The sequence below is a fragment of the Myxocyprinus asiaticus genome, chromosome 2 (genome assembly GCF_019703515.2).
Source record: "Myxocyprinus asiaticus isolate MX2 ecotype Aquarium Trade chromosome 2, UBuf_Myxa_2, whole genome shotgun sequence".
Lineage (NCBI taxonomy): Eukaryota > Metazoa > Chordata > Actinopteri > Cypriniformes > Catostomidae > Myxocyprinus > Myxocyprinus asiaticus.
In genome coordinates, this window is record NC_059345.1 from 45,993,476 (window position 1) to 46,013,289 (window position 19,814).

General features: G+C 34.8%; 1 protein-coding gene across 1 annotated transcript in view; it reads right to left on the reverse strand.

Annotated features, from left to right (window-relative positions):
* Positions 1-3,224: 3,224 nt before the first annotated feature.
* The window catches only part of LOC127410031 (CKLF-like MARVEL transmembrane domain-containing protein 4), a 64,448-nt gene continuing 47,858 nt past the window's right edge, over positions 3,225-19,814 (reverse strand). Inside the window, exons 3-4 of the mRNA XM_051645027.1 lie at positions 9,841-9,939; positions 3,225-3,990 (exon numbers count right to left, since the gene is read on the reverse strand). Coding sequence (XP_051500987.1) covers positions 3,826-3,990; positions 9,841-9,939 — 264 coding nt within the window. The 3' untranslated portion in view covers positions 3,225-3,825. The remainder of the gene's footprint in view (positions 3,991-9,840; positions 9,940-19,814) is intronic.

The window sequence follows — 19,814 nt, forward strand, 5'->3', positions numbered from 1 at the left end:
CCAGGGTCTTAATGTTTATTATAAACAAATGATGACATAGTAATTTAGCAACTGCAGAATGTCAGAATCAAAAGATGATCTAGGGCATTTATAGTGACAAATATAGTGTGCATTTCCTTGAATGAATCATAATCTAAATGCAGGGAATGCATTTTCATTTACATTTATGCATTTGGCAGACACTTTTATCCAAAGCAACTTACAGTGCATTCAGGTTATACAGTTGATCAGTTTGTCTTGGCACTGCAAGTACCAAAGAGGTACTAAAGTAGCAAAACTTTTTTTTTTCACTTATAGATCAACATGGTCTATCCAAATCCATTTATTGGAGGAAAAGATTGCCATCACAAATATTTTCAAACAATTAGCATTTGTCATGTCTACACGCAAATCTATAAATACAAAAATTAGAGTACTGTTAAAGGAAGAAAAACATTGCTGTCTTTAAAACAGGAAAAGTCAGCAAGAAACAAAATAATCATCAGTTGTAATCACACAGTACAATCTTGATCCAAATTTGTAGTCCCTCAAAATGTCAACAGTTCGTTTGGAAAAAGTTCATCATGGTATACTTCAAAAATCTCAAATTTGTCAGCTTAAAATACACAGTCCAAAGCATATGGTTAAAATCAGGAATTATTTTGATGCTTAAATCTTCCAATGAGAAGTTTAGCATATATTGTCAAAGCACAGTAAAAGCTGTTACACATTATTAATGCATAACACACAGTATTGCCGTCAATATCAGAAAAAATGAACACTAGCACAGGGTCCTTCATTAAGACATAAATCATTCTTGTGATTGTCTTGAAACATCTTTAAATCCTACACAGTATTCAAGAAAATCCCACATAAAGAGATGAGTCCAGGATTCAGAACTCTTACATTTAAACGTTGGTCTCATGCCAGTAAGTAACAGTGACTTCAATTAAGAACTTGAGTAAGACACAAAGGTATGAATTATATGAGGAATTATATTAATCAAAGTGTTACTTCAAGAATAAAACCATGTGCAATTGCACTAGACCTTAAAATTGATCCACTGATTTCTGATTAAACATAAATGTTCTAATTATGATGGGCTGTTTCAATTCCCCTCTGATGTCATTCTACAACATTCCTTTTAAAAAGACCCATTAGGTCAATAATGCACTTTTAGAATTGCCAACTTTCATTCTACACTGTAAACCCTAAAGTTGCATTACTGGAATTATCAAATTGTCTTAATTATTACTTGAAATGTCAAGTTTTGGGCTCATAACTCAAATATTTAAGTTCACTGTACTTAATTATCTTACAAATCTATAGACGTAAGACTTCTGAGTGCAAAATTGAAGCTGTTGGGGAATGCCCATGATGCCTTGCGCTTGAATTATGTTTCCTTTGTCAAAGGGAACTTACAGTATGCGGACATTTAAATAGTTGTTATTAAAAATTCATAGAGGTTTTAACTCTTTTGTAGTATTATTTATGTTGTTTTGTTGCAAATAGTTGTTTCATGTGATGTCACCATTAGGGTGATCAGTGTCCCATTTGGACAAGTTGGACCATGTTGACGAATTCTCTTTCTGCATGTGCAGTTAAAGTGCAGGTATTTATGCATTTCTTTGGAGAATTAAGTTTATTTAATGACTTACCTAGAATCAGGTCTGATCTTTATTTGAGATGAGCTATTGTTTGATCTAAAATTGAATCAATTAATTTAAAATGATTAAAAATAGTAGAAACAACAATATTTATGCATTTAGTTACCTTAACCTAAATAGTTAAGTTCATTCTATATGAACACCAAGTTAACTGAACTTAATTACATAAGTTTTGGATTTTACTCAATCAAATGAGTGGTCAACTTATTAGGGTTTTCAGTGTAGGGATCAGTTTATCAAAGCAAGACTTTTAATTTGTTTTTATTTAATACCCACTGACCTTTTAATACAGATATTCTGATAATGCTGTTATAACATTATGTCCAGGATTTTGAGCATTTGGACTAGTCTAGCCACTATGACATAAGGCACACATATATTGGACACCCAGTACACTCATTCCTTAAAATACAGTCTATGAATGTCAGTCATAAGAATTCATACAAACAGGGACCCTTCATGAAAGCCATTTCATATTATACACACAGATACTTAATATATACACCCTCATCAAAAATTCTATCCTTGGTTAAATCAACATATACAGATAACTGGACAGAGCTGGCGTACACAGTGGAGTATAGAAATCCTTACAAATAAACAAAAAGACCCAAACAACAACAACAAATATACTACACACACACACACACGCACACACACAATGTAGTTTCTGTAAAGAATCTAAAAATTTGTAGTATCCAAAGATTAATATATAAACATTTTCCCCAGCTCACATAAACAAATACTGCCATCATGCCCTGTAGATTGAAAGCTCTTGCAGCAAGTTTTAATGCAGGGTCACATTCCAGAAGTGAAATATTATGTTTGGTACAGCGTAGCTACCAAAGCTGTGGTATAATAAAAAATAGTTAACATTAAAATAAATACTGGTGCTCCTAGTGACCCCTTCTCTACAGAGAACATTGCACAAAGTAACTGCATTTTACTTAGATGTGTTTGATACAGGACGATCAAGGCGGAGAGAAAAATTGCCATTCCACTTTAGTGAAACATATGTGGGTAAATCATTAAAAGAAAGGTTAAATCAGTCTATTAAAGGGATAGTTCACCCAAAACTGAAAATGCTCTCATCAGTTACTCACCCTCATGCCATTCTAGATGTGTATGACTTATTCTGCTGAACACAAACAAAGATTTTTAGAAGAATATCTCAGCTCTGTAGGTCCTCACAATGCAAGTGAATGGTGACCACAACTTTCAAGCTCTAAAAAATGCAGGATAAAAAGTAATCCATACTGGTTAAATCTATGTCTTCAGAAGCGATATGATAGGTGTGTGTGAGAAAGATAAAAATTGAAGTCCTTTTTTTACTATAAATCTCCACTTTTACTTTCACATTCTTTCACATTTTGAAAGTGAAAATAGAGTTTTATGGTAAAAAAAAATAAATAAATATTGTTCTGTTTCTTACCCACACCTATTATATCACTTCTGAAGATATGAATTAAACCACTGGAGTCATATGGATTACTTTTATGTTGCCTTTTTTTTTTCTAAGCTTGAAAGGTCTGGTCACCATTCACTTACATTGTACAGACCTACAGAGCTGAAATATTCTTCTAAAAATCTTTGTTTGTGTTCTGCAGAAAAAAGAAAGTCATACACATCTGGGATGTCATGAAAGTGAGTAAATTATGAGAGAATTTTCATTTTTTAAGCAACAATTCATTTTCAATACTTCATTTCCCCCAAAATCAGAACATACATTTGATCTTCCACTGCTAGATTTTAGCTTTGAAGTTACACACTTGTGTTCCTTTCATATAGCAGGCTGGGAATGGAGCTAAACAGAAGTGTTTTCAAATAGTGACTGACAGGTTTTGTCCAGCTTATTGCAGACATTATTAAAACCAGCTGTTCCTGGTTGAGACACAACAGAAGATCACTCCGGCTTCCCACTGGGAGAAGTCTAGGAGCACTGTGGAGTGGATTTCAGTCATCCCAAAAGGCAAAAGCCCTTAATTAAAGGAAATATAAAGCATTTCGGTATTCAGTCAAATTATGATGGCCTGAGGCTGATGACTAGGATGAAGATTCCACTTCACACAGAGTAGTGTAATTAATATCCTAATTGGCCAGTCATCAGACTGCGACTGGAATGTAGACTTTGTGGGCGGGGCTTGACCTGTCTCAGTCTCTAGTGGTCCGACAGTTGCTTTTACTGTAGCTCAGGCCGTGATTCCACCTCTCCCCGTGAGGCTGTGCGGGCACGAATGTACTCATTGGCCGGAAGGGCTCCGTCACTCGAGTCCCCGAGACGCCACTTCCGGACGGCCAAATATGTGTTCAGACCATACACTCCCATCACCAGGAATCCAAAAATCTGTAGAAACACACACACACACACACACACACACACACACACACACACACACAACAACAACAATTCATACTCAAGAGGGCTGGAGAAGAATGTTTTCAGCTGTAACCCTCTATTGCACGCTTTACAAAATCATTGTTTAATTTTTTTATTTTTTAAATAGACCTCATTACTAAAATCGGTGGAAAAAATGCGAAGCATTTTCATTTAATTTAATATAATAATTTTACATATGTTGCTTGGAGGCAGCATTGTGCAATAATGGAAAGAATTGAATCAAAGACAGGTTTTTATTAATTTAAATAAAATTAATGTACTGTACATTTTGTGGATGTCAGAATACAAAAAATTGGTATTAAATTTTCGATACTAAATATTAGTGTAATAGACATTTCACTGTCTGCTATATGACACAGTCGAATATAATTGTCTTGAAGGTAACTTTTTACCTAAATTTAACTTAAATGTTAAGTATAGATTTCAAAAAATGGATAGTACCAAAAATATATGACATTTGACAACTGCAGTATTATTTAAAGTTGCTGCATGGGTGACATCAGGACAGGTGAGCTTTATCCATTCCACTGTCACACAATGTTGCTTCAATTCAACAAACATATGTAAATAATTCCTCATAACATACAAATAACAAATATGACTCTAAATGTTTAAAATAAGGTTTTAAAATGCAGTTTACTCACTAATAAATTTGAATTAATTAAAAATGCTTTTCTAAAGGCAATTCTCCATACGCATGGAACATTGATTTGAGATTTAATTAATGTATTACATAAGAAAAAAAAAAAAGAGACCATCGTGTGATGCAATAGACTTAAACTAGCACAGTATATTAAACTAATTGCCAGGGAAAATACAGTTTAGCTGTCATTATACAAAAATATTTGGATGCAGAATACTGAAAATTGACCAATCAGAAAAAAGTATTCCAGAGAGCCATGTAATAAGTGATTATTACATTTATGCATTTGGCAGATGCTTTTATCCAAAGTGACTTACAGTGCCCTTATTACAGGGACAATCCCCCTGGAGCAACCTGGAGTTAAGTGCCTTGCTCAAGGACACAATGGTGGTGGCTGTGGGGACTGAACCAACAACCTTCTACTTACCAGTTCAGTGCTTTAGTCCACTACGCCACCACCACCAAATCTGCTACATTTATAAATCATTTGAACATTTTATGTGAAATGAAAATATTAAACAGAAGGGGCTGATAACAGCAAATACTCTCTCTCTGAGAGAGAGAGAGAGAGAGAGAGAGAGAGAGAGAGAGAGAGAGCTCAAGGAATTTTGCAATGCCCTGTGGTTCTGAAAAATACCAGTGTGTTAAAGTGGTTTCCCACTGAGAACATCTGTATCATAAAATCCCCAGCCTTTTACTTCCAGGGTATTTGTGGATATTATGCTGATCTCAGGTCATTTCTGAAGTGTCTCTAATGGTTAAAGTTAGGATTTGGGTAAGAGAACATGATCCTGTATCAGTATACTCTAAGGAATATATTCCGCCTTCCACTTTTCTTTGCTGAGCCAGCTACAACACCGCTTCACCGCCACAAGAAGTTAACAGGCTGGCTCAAAACAGACAAACTTAATGGGAATATATGTGGGTGTGAAATGCTTACGATGGCTCAAGTTACAGACCAAAATATTCTAATGAGTATAGAATATGTTAGAATACGTTTTTGGGGAATTTTACTCGATTTAATTTGTGAGTAAAACAATATTTTGTTGTATTCTATTCGATACCTTTCCAATCTGTATGATGCTTTGACTGTATGTTTGACAGTATAGTGTACAGCAAATAAACATATTTCATAAGTTATGAAAATGGAACACTTCTCAAGCGAGTAGTTATTTATTAATTTGACGATTGTTTTCTTTAGCACAGAGTGTCAAAGTATGTCAAAATATTTATCTATTATTATTTAGAGCAAGCATACAGTAATTGCCTGATTTATTTTCTCTCTGCATGCCAGAAAACATGTATAATAAATAACATGTACCTAAATCTCAGCATGTTCACATACTTTGATGAACTTTTTTTAATGCAACAATAATTTAATAAATACTTTTGAATCTGCGAATTATTGACAATTAAAAAAAAAAAAGGAAGACCCTTTGGCCACGTACACACTGCAGCTAAATACTGTGTCAGTTCATCTTTGTGTACACATACAGTTAGGTAATTTACAAGAGTTAACAAAGAAATCAGGTAGTGACTACCGCATTTTCGAACATTCCATGTAGCGTGTACAGAACCGAACTGAACATGTGAGATGTGTCCATCTTCTCCTGGTGTAAATCATGCAAACAGAGGTATGTTTCAAAAAAAAAAAAGGCATACTCTAATATTTCGTTGGACCGCCTTTAGCTTTGATTACGGTGCGCATTCGTTGTGGCATTGTTTCGACAACCTTATGCAACGTAACAGCATCTATTTCCATCCAGAGTTGCATTAATTTTGAGCCGAGATCTTGTATTGACAACAGGAGAGTCGAACCACTCTGTAAAGTCTTCTCCAGCACATCCCAAAGACTTTCAATGGGGTTAAGGTCAGGACTCTGTGGTGGCCATTTCATGTGTGAAAATGATTGCTCATGCTCTCTGTACCACTCTTTCACAATTTGAGCCCGATGAATCTTGGCATAGTCATCCTGGTATATGCCCGTGCCGTCAGGGAAGAATAATCCATTGATGGGATAAAGTGGTCATTCAGTACATTCAGGTAGTCAGCTGACTTCATTTTATTACCGCATAACGTTGCTGAGCCTAGACCTGACCAACTGAAGCAACCCCAGATCATACCACTGCCTCAAGAGGCTTTTACAGCGGGCACTATGCATGACGGGTGCATCGCTTCATGCGCTTCCCTTCTTACCCTGACGCACGTACAATACAATCCAAAGAGATTATGCATGCTGTTTAACAACAGCTGCTTAGACCAGTGTTTCCCAACCTTTTTTCTGCCACGGCACACTTTTTACTTTTTATTAAAAAAAACCAAGTCACATAGGTAGGCTATGCTGTGTGAGGTCACAGGTGGCAAGAGCGCTAAATGGGTAATGAAAAACAACAAATTTGCTTCTTTTCAAATTTGTAGATTTGTTCTTGCAATGCCACAACAAATTACAGGGATGCAAACTCATGAGGGGCAAAAAAGGTAAGACAATCACTGGTCCACGAACATTTTTTCTGGGGATATTTTTTTTTTAAAAATAAGCTAAAAGCACCAATTCCAGCTATTTTAGTGATTCAAGTTTATTCAAGTTTACAATTGTGCAAAATAAAGAGTATTTTGGTGAGGCTTGCTTCTGTTTCACTGATTAGTTCAGCGACCCCTTCTGGAAATGTCACTAGGTGGCGACAAATGAGCATCTTATGTGTTATGGGTGAGTCAGTGAATCATTTTGAGTCATTCATGACCGAAATCTACCACGAGACTTTATAGTGTTTAAGCATTATAAGAACAAAGCAGATCTATAGTCTTCCTTCAGTCTGAGCATTATTTTTCATCCAAAAAGACAACAAAAATAGTCTAATAATAGTGAGTTTCAATAACGTCCTTACCTTCTCCTTTATTAAAACTTGCATGGCTACAAATCTACTGACAGTATAAGAATTATAAACACAAAGCAGATCTACAGTATCATTTTCCTACAGTAACCTATTTAAACTGCTGAGCATGGCTTTTATCAGAAAAGACAATAACAGACAAATAATAATAATTTTGAGTTTCAATAATGTTCTTTCGTCATTGTAAAGCGCATTTCACATGAGTTGAGTCGAGGCGTCAACGCTCCGTTCAACGCCAGCGTCAAGCGCCGCATTGCCCTCCACATGACAAGAGTTGCAGAAAGCATCACAGAGGAGCGATTTTACGAGTTTGTGGGAGGTGTGCACAATACACATTGAAAACATGTATTTGGAAGAGAGAAAAAAGCTTGCAGTTGCTTTGATAGAAGAAAGTGATAAAAGGACTTGTTTATGTTTAGGTCTAAGTGTTTTCTTGGTGAATTTAAATTAGTGCAATAACTGGGGTCTCTGATATTCATAAACGATAAGGTAATATTTAATTAAAAGAAATTATGAGACATTCAATGTCTCTTCACAAATTTGGACAGTTTTTAAATATTTCTTGTTGCTTAGTAATCTCAAAGACATTATTGGTGAAGCAAAAACATGTGTGTGAAAAACATTTTGATGTAAAGTGGCGTCACTTCATAGACTTCAATGTATTCTGCAGCGCTGACGCGAGTCATGTGAAAGACCCTTAACGCGTATAAATATGTCACTTTTGCACATTAATCATTGCTCTTCACAATCACAAAAGTGACCGATTATGGTTTCAAAATGGCGAATTTCTCAGAAAGGTGAGGAGTTTTGATCCCTGAAATGTTTTTTTTTTTTTCATGCATTTATTTATTTTGTGGAATTTGATAATTTTCCACGGCACACTTTGGGAAACACTGGCTTCTGTCGATGGCAGCTAACTAAACACTGCCAGATAATACATCTTTGATGGATAATCTCTTTGCTCAAAAACACGAACACAAAATGGGTTAAACTGGTGGCATTCATGTTTCTTGTACACAGGTGTGAGATGTGACTAAAATGGGAGTATTCTGCAATTGCCTAAAGTATTGTATTGCTCTTCAAAGGCATATACTTTTCTATCAGGCATTAAAAACAACTGAACAAAGAAAAAAAGAAAAAAATATTTATTTTACCATGTCTACTTCCCTGGTAATTTATTATTTAATTTAACACTCTACATCAGGGTTCTGTTTTAATAATAAAAAAATAAAAAAATTTAAATGATAGAACTTTTGTATGTCACAAAACGGGCGAGTTTACTTATTTCATTATCAAAATATTATCTGTTTACACGCATGATACGGGTCTCGTCAATGGTTTGGATTTCCATTCAGCACACAACTGAATAAAACAGGCTGCATGACTATGATAACTGATTACTGAAAGAGTTAGATTAACATAGAGGTGTGAGGGACTTCAACATTTCTAAATTGCACAAATAAAAAATACACATTTGTCTCTCGCTTGCTTTTGCTCACGTGTTGATTACCACTCCACGTGTTGATGCCAAGATCAATGTTTATATTTGATTAAAGTTCTTCATTGAGAAGGTTTGCCTGCAAACTTAGTAGCATCAAACAGCACAAGCAGCCTCAAGAATTGACACGGAGTGGCCGTATAACACTTTTCCTTGAGCAGAATATTGCACTAGAGATTGCTAAGTTTAGAAGGGGAAAGCGAGAGCTAGAAAAAGCGCACTCCCATGCAAAATAAGTATTACATTAGGTGGAATATTTACAATTTGCGCAAGTATAAATTTCTAATTGGGGGTGTTGCATCTCTTATCTGGCAACCTTGAGCCTGTTAAACACTTATGAAGGCACGTTCGGTCCGAATGCAAGATAACTGAAATGAAATGAAAAAACGCTTTTAGGATAAATGAGCTGCGGGACAGATTAAACCATGTGGAGGGCTGGATCTGTAACTTGCCCATATCTGTTGTAGAGTGTATGTGGCCGATATGTACAGCCCCAACATCCTTTTTCATGAATACATTAACACAGGGAAACATTTTTTTTACTGGTCAAGCCATTTCATGGAGTCTTGAACACACTACATTTCCCACTATCTGTTCACTCTCTCTCTCCAGGAACTATACTGTTACTACACTTCAGTCACAAGAGGGCAGCAGAGCCCATTTAAAATATTTCAGAAATTACTAAACATTTGAATGAAACCACAACCACAACTTAACATTAACTAGAATTCATAAAATAAAGAGCTGAGTAAGGGAATAGGTACCACAGCTGCAATCTCTGCTCCAGTTTTATGGTTGATAGCTGCCAAAACCACTGAAGCCAGAAAGAAGAACAAGGTGCTGGTAGCAGTGTTGATTAAATCCTGCAAGAAAGAAAAAAGAGAGAATGTGATTAACACGCTAACTGATTGCTGATCTTTTAAAAACTAACAAGATAGGGAGCTCAGCTCATGAAAATGAATATAAGGATGTCTTGTCAACAGACATATTTTATTTAAAAGGATCTTTATGAGTTTAGAATTACATGGTACTTCGAACTACAAGAAAAGACTGGAATGACCAAAGAGTCCAAACAGAAAAGCTGAAAGGATGTGGTCATGTTGTCATTGCGCTGAGTGCAGTAATGCAGTTTTACAGGCAGAGTGAAACCAAATCCACCAACAATTCACTTCATGCATACAGTGGCCTCAAAAAGTATTTGGACACAAAGCTATATTTAAAAATGCATGAATGTCGTTGGATTAGATAACAAAACACCAAACTCAGTGACATGAGGGCGTAATTAAAAAAAGCACACTTTTCAAAAAAGATTTGGAAAATAAAGTTTGTTAGGTTTCAAATTCTAAAACAACAGATGTATTGTTAAAATGAAGGCAAAAAAGTATGGTTTTACAACTTTATGGTTGTCATGTGACGAATTATACCTGTGGTTGCTCTGTTAGAGCACCTGTGTGACTTGAGGGGAACTCACTTCATATGTCCATTTAATTTCTTTTTTGCTTTTTTTATTATATATCTATATATACTGACATTAATACATTTATTAAGTGTGGCTTAGGTGTCTAAATACTGTTTGGTGCCACTGTTTGCAGAGTAGCTCATTCTATAGACATGATTACACATTTACCAAGATGTAAACTAAAGGTTGGACTTTGTTAAAGTTATGGGAGTCTCTTTCCCATTTGTGTTTATTGCTTTTACACTTTTCCCCAATTAATCCACCACCTTTTAAAAAACCTTCACAAAGTTTATAGTCATAATACTTTTAAGTATTAAGGATTTCAGGAGAAGGCAAGGATGAGAGGAACCAGTTAGAGGATGTTGAAACTACGGCAAAGCCTTCTCTGTTCACTCCTCCAGCCAGCCTGAGTGCTCACGCTCATGTATAGACTGAAATCTGGCATTGTGTCTGAGCCATCACACTGCGGGGGTGAAATGTAGACCTTCAAAGCACATCACAAAATAAATCTCACTGGCTGGCACCTAAAATTTCACATCACAGGCAAACACAGCATGCATTGCTGCCTTTGATGTCTCCAAATGAATACAGACTGCTTTCTGCAGAGTGCAACATGTTGTAAATGGAGTATGTCTCTCGAGGGCAATGGGGCATCTTTATTTTGCTGATATGAGGATGCTTTATAGGAATAACTCACCCAAAAATGAAAACTTCATAATTTACTCACCTCATGTCATTCCAAACCGTCTTACTTTTTTTGCTGTCAAGGAACACAAAAGGAGAGATTTTAAAGAATCTATTGCTCCATGCAATTATAATCAACTGAAGCCATTTTAATTTATATAGCACGTTTCACAACACACATCATTTCAAAGCAGCTTTATAGAAAACTATGCTTTAACAGAAAAATAAGCTGTAATATCTGTAATGTCTTAGAATCATAATTATGCGGTTTGATAAAAAACGTGATTGTAAATGGTACCTTAAAATAAAAAATAAAAAAACCCGTCTTTGGATGGTCCTCGTTTCATTGCATTATCCCTTAAATGCATCTTTAGCAGCCTGTCACTGCATAGATCTACATATAAAATATGTTGAAATGTGAACTAATTTTCATTACAATTAGAAAATACATTTGATTTTATTAAATTAAGATTATTTCTGTATAAACTTGTTTGTCTTGCTTGCTGTGTTTACATATTGCCTGATGTCACTATTAAAGCCCATCATTCATAATCTAAGGATTTTTAGATTTAGATTTAGATTTGAGTTCTTTTATGTTGAATAACATTAATATGTAGACAGAAAATATAATTTCACATTATAAAGCTTTTTAATATACTGTAATATTTTTTTTGCATATCAGTGTTGCATTGTTATACAGTCTAGGAGGAATTACTTTAACATCGTGTACTTATAGTGTTATTGTTTCTCTCGACTGGTTTTAAATTTAATTCACACAGGTAAATTCAATTGGTTTCATATCTGGATTAATTGGTTACCATTAATTGGTTTAAACCAAATATCTGGTTTGGTTTAATATCAGACAAGTCAAATATTTCGACATTTTAAGTCTTAATATTTTATTAATAATAATAATAAAAAAGGTTTAGAATTATTCCTGCTCTCCCCTACTAATTTGTATACATTTTATGCAACTTATATAACCTTATAAAACCTTAGAATAATAATGTAATAAAGCAAACCACAAGATATGCTGTGATAGTGAAATTTTATAAATACAGTATAATAAAAATATATATTTAAGAGCAAATATATTACTGCTATTACTGTATCAGGTCATTAGCAACCTACTTATGCGTTTTTAAGCACTTGGGAATTGTACTTACTTTTCAATTTTGGCATGTTACACTATTCGTAACAGAAAGTTTGAGGAAAACTAAAGATGTGGAGGTATACTGGCAAAAATAGATGAGGCATGGTTTACATTTAAAGACCCCATGAAGTCAAAATTAAAATCTACTTGCTTTAAGATCATCTACATTAGTGCATAAACGTTGGCTAAAATTCAAAATATAAGGAAATAAGGAAATTATTAAGGAACTAAAAAAAGTGTTACTAAATCGGGAAAATATTCTGAAATTATTCATATTTGTTAAGAAAAAGAGAAGAGGAAGAGGAAGAGCAGGGTGGACAGGCTACAGGAAAGAGCAGAGAGGAGATTCCAGGAAAGAGAACATAGATGGTTGTGGCAAGACAACTACAATCCTTTGAGGAAGGGCATCCCAATCAATTGCTTTTAACATGATTTGTCGTTGTTTATAAGTTCTAAGGTACACAAAGTCTGTGCCTCAGTAATGATACAAGTCTAGAAACGCCCCTGTAGATGATAATTTAAATATGAGACGCACACTGTCAACAGACTACATGTAAAAAATTAACCAATGTGACATTAAAATGTGACATTTATTACTACATGCCTCATTATATGATTAGAATCCTCATTATCTGATAGAGATCAGAATAAGCTGTTTCAACCACTCGGCTATGATTTTAAGTAACACAGCAGATAATGTGTAATTTGTCATGTTTATATTCTGCATTCATAGCGCTAATGCAAATGCTAACCCACAATATGTGGTCATAATATGTGGCGGTTACCATCTGTTACTGTGTTTTTGGATTCATGTTTTATGATGAAAATACTTAGATTTCACTAGACGTATATTGGCCCCTTAAAGGTATTATAAATATACCTTAAAAGTAGTCCATAAGACTAGTCTGTTTCTATATATTCCAAGTGTAAAACTTACATTTTTTCTGTTTCTCACCCAAAGCATATGAATTCAGAAGACTTGGAATGCAGCACAAAAGTAGTATGGACCATTTTATGGTGCTTTTTTGAAGAATTTCCAGTCCTCATTCAATCTAATTGTATGGAAAAACAGTGACCAGTAAATTATTTAAAATTGCTTCCATTATGAAAGTCATACAGTCTTGGAATGACATGAGGGTGGGTAATGTTTTTGGGGGGTGAACTATTCCTTTAATGTGATGTTGTCAATATCCATTAAATAAGGTAAAGGCCAGATTTCCCACATTACAGAAAATGTAAGTCTCCCTTTCGCTCGAATTATCCTCAAAAACATACATAAATACACACTCAGCAAGGAGAGATTGGATAAAACTGTGTGGCTTTTCTGTGTGCAGCCATTAAGCACTCCAGCGTGACTTAGGCATGGCCACCCATGTGACAGAATGCATGAATGGAGAGATCGGCCACACTGTCTCACATGACACTCTCACACTTTTACTTACACTCAAGTAAAACCATCCCATCTTAAACACAGGATAGAGCACGAAGTAATATGCCAAACCATTTAAAGACATGCCAAACCAACCTTTGCCTTCACACACTTTAACAGATGGCTTAAATGCAAGCCAAACTAAATTTTGAAACAAACTTAATGTTAAAAACTGCTGACGAGCTTAAAATATTCTAAGAAGTGAAGGTGGGTTGAGGTAAGGTACTAAGTCCACATAATTATTTAGAGATTAATATAAATCACATCAGCTTCATTAATATGATCATGTATATATCTATAGATCTATATATATATATATATATATATATATATATATATATATATATATATATATATATATATATAGCTAAGAAGTTTTAAATTTAAACAGGAATTATGCAGTGAATTACAGCCTACATTGTTGTAAGCACAATATAAAGACTCAGAGGTCAAGTACAAATTTTAAAACCATTTTTTTTGCTGGACTCGAACTCCCAAGCTTTTGAGCAACAGTCAAATACTTTAATCACTACAGCATGGCAAAGAGACATCCCGAGTTTAGAGACGGCACACAAGTGTGGGTTATCTTTTGAACTGTAGGTGGTGCTGCCTCCAAACTGCTCAGGTATCCTCATGACATAATGTCGTTACAGCATACCAATTATTTTTTTTTTTTAAATCCGACAAAGCATTCAAAAGATATATAACTTTTTAATAAAATTCAGAATGGCGTAGAGGCAGTATGGCCAATGTGGAAAATAATTGGTATCATTGCAATCCGCATGGCCCAAGGAATTCATAGACAGCTCATGATTTTTGGACATACGGTTCAAAAGTTACGGCAAAAATAGACATTTTCCACATTTCTTGACCCATAGGTGGCGCTGTCACCAAACTTTGCGTGTACTCTCAGAATATGGTCCTAATGATGATTACCAAGTTTTTTCAATAGGACAAATTGTTGCCAAGATACAGCCTCAAATCCATTTTCACGTCCACCTCATTAACTTCACAATGGCGTAACTTTTAAACAAAGGCAAAAATCACAATTCTGTATTGTTAGTTCTGTCTGGAGATTATTTTGAGACATTGTTTGGGCAAATCGGACTAAATTTGAAGGATGTGAAACATGTAAATTGTAAACATCATAATCCAAGATGGCGGCCACTGTAATGGGTGGTGTTTTAATTTAAGGGGTTCATTTGAATCATCAGGAGGAGAGTAATCAGATGCAAAAATATTTTTTTTCTAGGACAAACGGTTAAAAAGATATACAAAATTTTCCTATGTATGGTTCAATGGGCTGCCATAGACTCCCAAATTCCCTTCTGTGCCCCAAATAATGCTGCCTAATAATTTCCACTGTGTTCTTGTTGCATTTGTGTTTGTATTGCGTTTTGTTAATGCAGTTAATGTTGCTTAAAGAAAATAAAATCGAACTCAATTTTAGGTTTAGGGTAAATGGTTTTTTGTATTATTTTATTATTTAATCACTTTCATCTCTGTTTCTTAAACTGTGCTTTCCCTACGCAAATTGTAAGGTTGTTTAATGGCGCCTATGCACGCCATCATTTTATTTCAAAAGAAAACTTCAGTTTAATTCCATGGCCTGCAAATTAAACACTTTTCTTTATGGAGTGGATGATGAACACAAAGCAATGTGGTTTGAATAACTTTTAAATACGTTCTTCATAAAGACCGCAATGTTTCTTCACTCTCATTATTTTCATTTTAATGACATTTCTTAACAATGCATTTTCCCAACAGGCTGTATTTCCTTAATAATGACATTTCTAATATACAGTTTATGCTGTTTTTATCTAGTTGCTAAGACGTAGCATATTTGTTACAGCCATGTCTGAGTCTAGAGTGTAGGTTATAACTGGAAAATGTTTCATGCAATTCAGAGAACATGTCAGCAGTAAAAATGTATACAACCAGCCTTTTTAATCTGTAATGTTTTTAACTTTTTAATATTTTGATAAGATTCTAAAAGTGTAAGTGCATGATAACTATTGGGCTACTTTTTAATATATTTGGCGACTTTCCAGCTCCATGGTTTTGTCATTTCCCAATTTTGTCAGTCATCGTCTGTCAAAGAGTGTCGTAATCGGCATTGTATATTTGTCAGATATCGTCGATATCTGATTTCATCGTCCTTTCGCCTGGCCCTTATGCAAACAAGAGCAGAGTCATGAGTGCCCTTGAAATGCACTCTCAGGAGTGTGTGTGTTTTGGCGGGCCTGTGTGTAGAGAAAGCAAACTGGGCTCAGGGGGTGAGTAAAACTGGGAAACGTGGTGTTTGTCCTGGGTTCTGATCTCTAATGTATTTAACAGTGGCCTCCATACTGTTAACAAGAGACTCCAGATCAGATCTATCATAACATTCCTGTAATGTTGACATATTTCTATCTCTAACTTAGAGCCGGTTTCTGATTCGGTAATCTACATTTTAACCCTCATGTTCTGTTGAGACTGACTTTACAGTTCTTATGTATGGGATGTAGATGTAAAAATAATAGTACTTACAAAATTAACCTCAAATTTTCCCTTCAAATTTTTCAACTCTGACCTAATCAAAACCCAGTAGGCACATGTTTTCTCTTTGATTTGCAACAGTGTGTCTGTTTCTCTACATTGTGTACACCAGTCAGAGAATTTGAGCATGTACAAAACTGACTGCATTTACAGTATTCATGTTTTTTATATGGGGTCAGGGCAGGAATTTTTTTCTTTGCGTACCCTCGTCATAAGCTTTGCGTTCCCTCGCAATAGTTTTGGGTACCCTTGCAATAAATTTACCATGATTTTACTTTAGAAACCATATTTTAACCTTGATATTTTTGTCTCTCAGACCCCAAAAAGAGTGTGCGGGTTAAGCTACACTGGGTGCAGCATCACCTGCAGGACATGTTAGTAAATGAGAATTTACATTTGTTACACCCATTAGTGTATGCTAATGTGGGGCAGAGCACTTAACTGAGGTCCAGTCTTCATGTTGTCACAGAGAGTTACATGCACATGTGGTGTAATCATGGAGAGACAGTGAGCGCATTTGCATGCAAGTTCTTAGACCGATTATGCTAAATAAGCCGACAACTTGTGTGGTCGTGTAAATGACTAGATAATTTCAAATCTCATGTAAACATGGTTCTTGCTTTGTCAGATTTTTATTAAAAAGCTGATTTTTGGCAGTTGTCGGCATATTGGTGTGCATGAAAATGGGCTAAATGTGTCAATGTGAAACTGGTATACATGCATGCATATGTGTGTAAGAGAGCAAGAGAGAGATGGAGGAAAGAGAATTAGGTGGGGTCTCGACAAAGATTTAGGCAGGGAAGCTTGCTTCTGTGTTATATACACTCACTGAGCACTTTATTAGGAACACTATGGTCCTAATAAAGTGTCCGATGTGGTCTTCTGCTGTTGTAGCCCATCCACCTCAAGGTTCAATGTGTTGTGCATTCTGAGATACTATTCTGCTCACTACAATTGTACAGAGTGGTTATCTGAGTTACTGTAGCCTTTCTGTCAACTCGAACCAGTCTGACCATTCTCCGTTGACCTCTCTCATCAACAAGGTATTTCCGTCCACGGAACTGCTGCTAATCTGAGTAAACTTTAGAGACTGTTGTGCATGAAAATCCCAGGAGATCAGTAGTTACAGAAATACTCAAACCAGCCAGTCCGGCACCAACAATCAGGCCAAGCGGCCGATATTAACCTTTCACCGATATATTGTATCGGCGTATGTTTTACCGATATGCGCCAATATGAAAACTTTTTTCAGAACATATAATACAGAAAACAATTCCTTAGAATTGGTGTCATAGCGCAGTTTGTCCTGCAGAGTGTGCTCCGACTCCATTGTTTACAGAGCTGAGCTGACGGTGGCTCTGCAGACAGGGCGGAGTTGAGCTGTGTGTCAGTAAGTTAACTAGTTTGTGAAATACATACTGGAAACTTAATAAATAATGACCCCATCATTTTCCCTTTTCAATATAACTAATATAACATTAACCTTGTCCCTGACAACCATGTCACTCATGTCTGTTTGCTGTTAGCCAGCTATAGTTTGCCAGTGCCGTCAGTAATGTAGCAGATTGAAAGGTAAACATCAGAGCATCTTTTTGCAGCTCAGCAGACAACGGTGCAGTGGTGGATTTTGTCTGATGATTTCATGCTATTTTGTTACATAGTTGGTGAGACACAATGCTGGAAAGTAAATAAACAACGTCCGTCTTTTACTCTCCATGACAACGAGCTTATAGCTAACTAGCTAAGCACGTAGCTACTTTCATTGTTGTCAGCTGAGTGGAAGCTAATGAGTAAACATGTATTCACCAAACTGTTTTGTTTAGGATTCACAGTTTGGTACCCCCTTCAACCGAACAATTCCAGTCATTGCATTTATAAAATGTAATATTTAAAAGTCTGGTTTTCTACCGTTGAAAGGTCCCCTGAACTTGTATAGCAGAATACAGTGTAACACAGCTGCTTATCTGTTTATCTTGACTCAGCAGTATTAATATAGTCAGCATTTGACTGATACAAAACAGTACTGATATTTATTTAGTTATTTATTTTATTTTTATTTATTCTTTATTTTAATGGTCAGCATTTGACTGATACAAAACAGTACTGAAGTTTATTTAGCTATTTATTTTATTTTTATTTATTCTTTATTTTAATGGTCAACATTTGACTGATACTAAACAGTACTGATGTTTATTTAACTATTTGTTTTATTTTTATTTATTCTTTATTTTAATGGTCAGCATTTGACTGATACAAAACAGTACTGATGTTTATTTAGTTATTTATTTTTATTTATTCTTTATTTTAATGGTCAGCAATTGGCTGATACTAAACAGTACTGATGTTTATTTAGCTATTTGTTTTATTTTTATTTATTCTTTATTTTAATGGTCAGCATTTGATTGATACAAAACAGTACTGATGTTTATTTAGCTATTTATTGTATTTTTATTTATTCTTTATTTTAATGGTCAGCATTTGATTGATACAAAACAGTACTGATGTTTATTTAGCTATTTGTTTTATTTTTATTTATTCTCTATTTTAATGGTCAGCATTTGACTGATACTAAACATACAGTACTGATGTTTAATTAGCTATTTATTTTATTTGTATTTATTCTTTATTTTAATGGTCAGCATTTGACTAATACAAAACTGTACTGTTTATTTAGCTATTTATTTTATTTTTATTTATTCTTTATTTTAATGGTCAGCATTTGACTAATACAAAACAGTACTGATGTTTATTTAGCTATTTATTTTATTTTTATTTATTCTTTATTTTAATGGTCAGCATTTGACTGATACTAAACAGTCCTGATGTTTATTTAGCTATTTATTTTATTTTTATTTATTCTTTATTTTAATGGTCAGCATTTGACTAATACAAAACAGTACTGATGTTTATTTAGCTATTTATTTTATTTGTATTTATTCTTTATTTTAATGGTCAGCATTTGACTAATACAAAACTGTACTGATGTTTATTTAGCTATTTATTTTATTTTTATTTATTCTTTATTTTCTCAGTGTTCATTTCTAGAATTTGTTGACATTGAATAATGAAAATGTCAAATATTCTTTTATAAAAATATGTAAGAAAGCAACCTTCTGAGTACCTTTGTATAGTCATGTCGGTGCAAAATCGGTGAAAAATCCACATAGAAAAGGTCTGTTTTCATTCCAGCTCAAAAATTTAATATATCGGCCACCATATCGGTAATCTGTGAATTTTCCCTCTCTAAAATCGGTATCGTACCGGTCTCAAAAATCCCATATCGGTCGGGCTCTAACGGAGATAAAACAATTTCCCCATTCTGATGGTGGATGTGAACATTAACCGAAGCTCCTGACCCGTAACTGCATGATTTTATGCATTGCACTGCTGCCACACAATTGGCTGATTAGATAATCGCATGAACAAGTAGGTGTACAGGTGTTCCTAATAAAGTGCTCAGTGAGTGTGTGCTCTG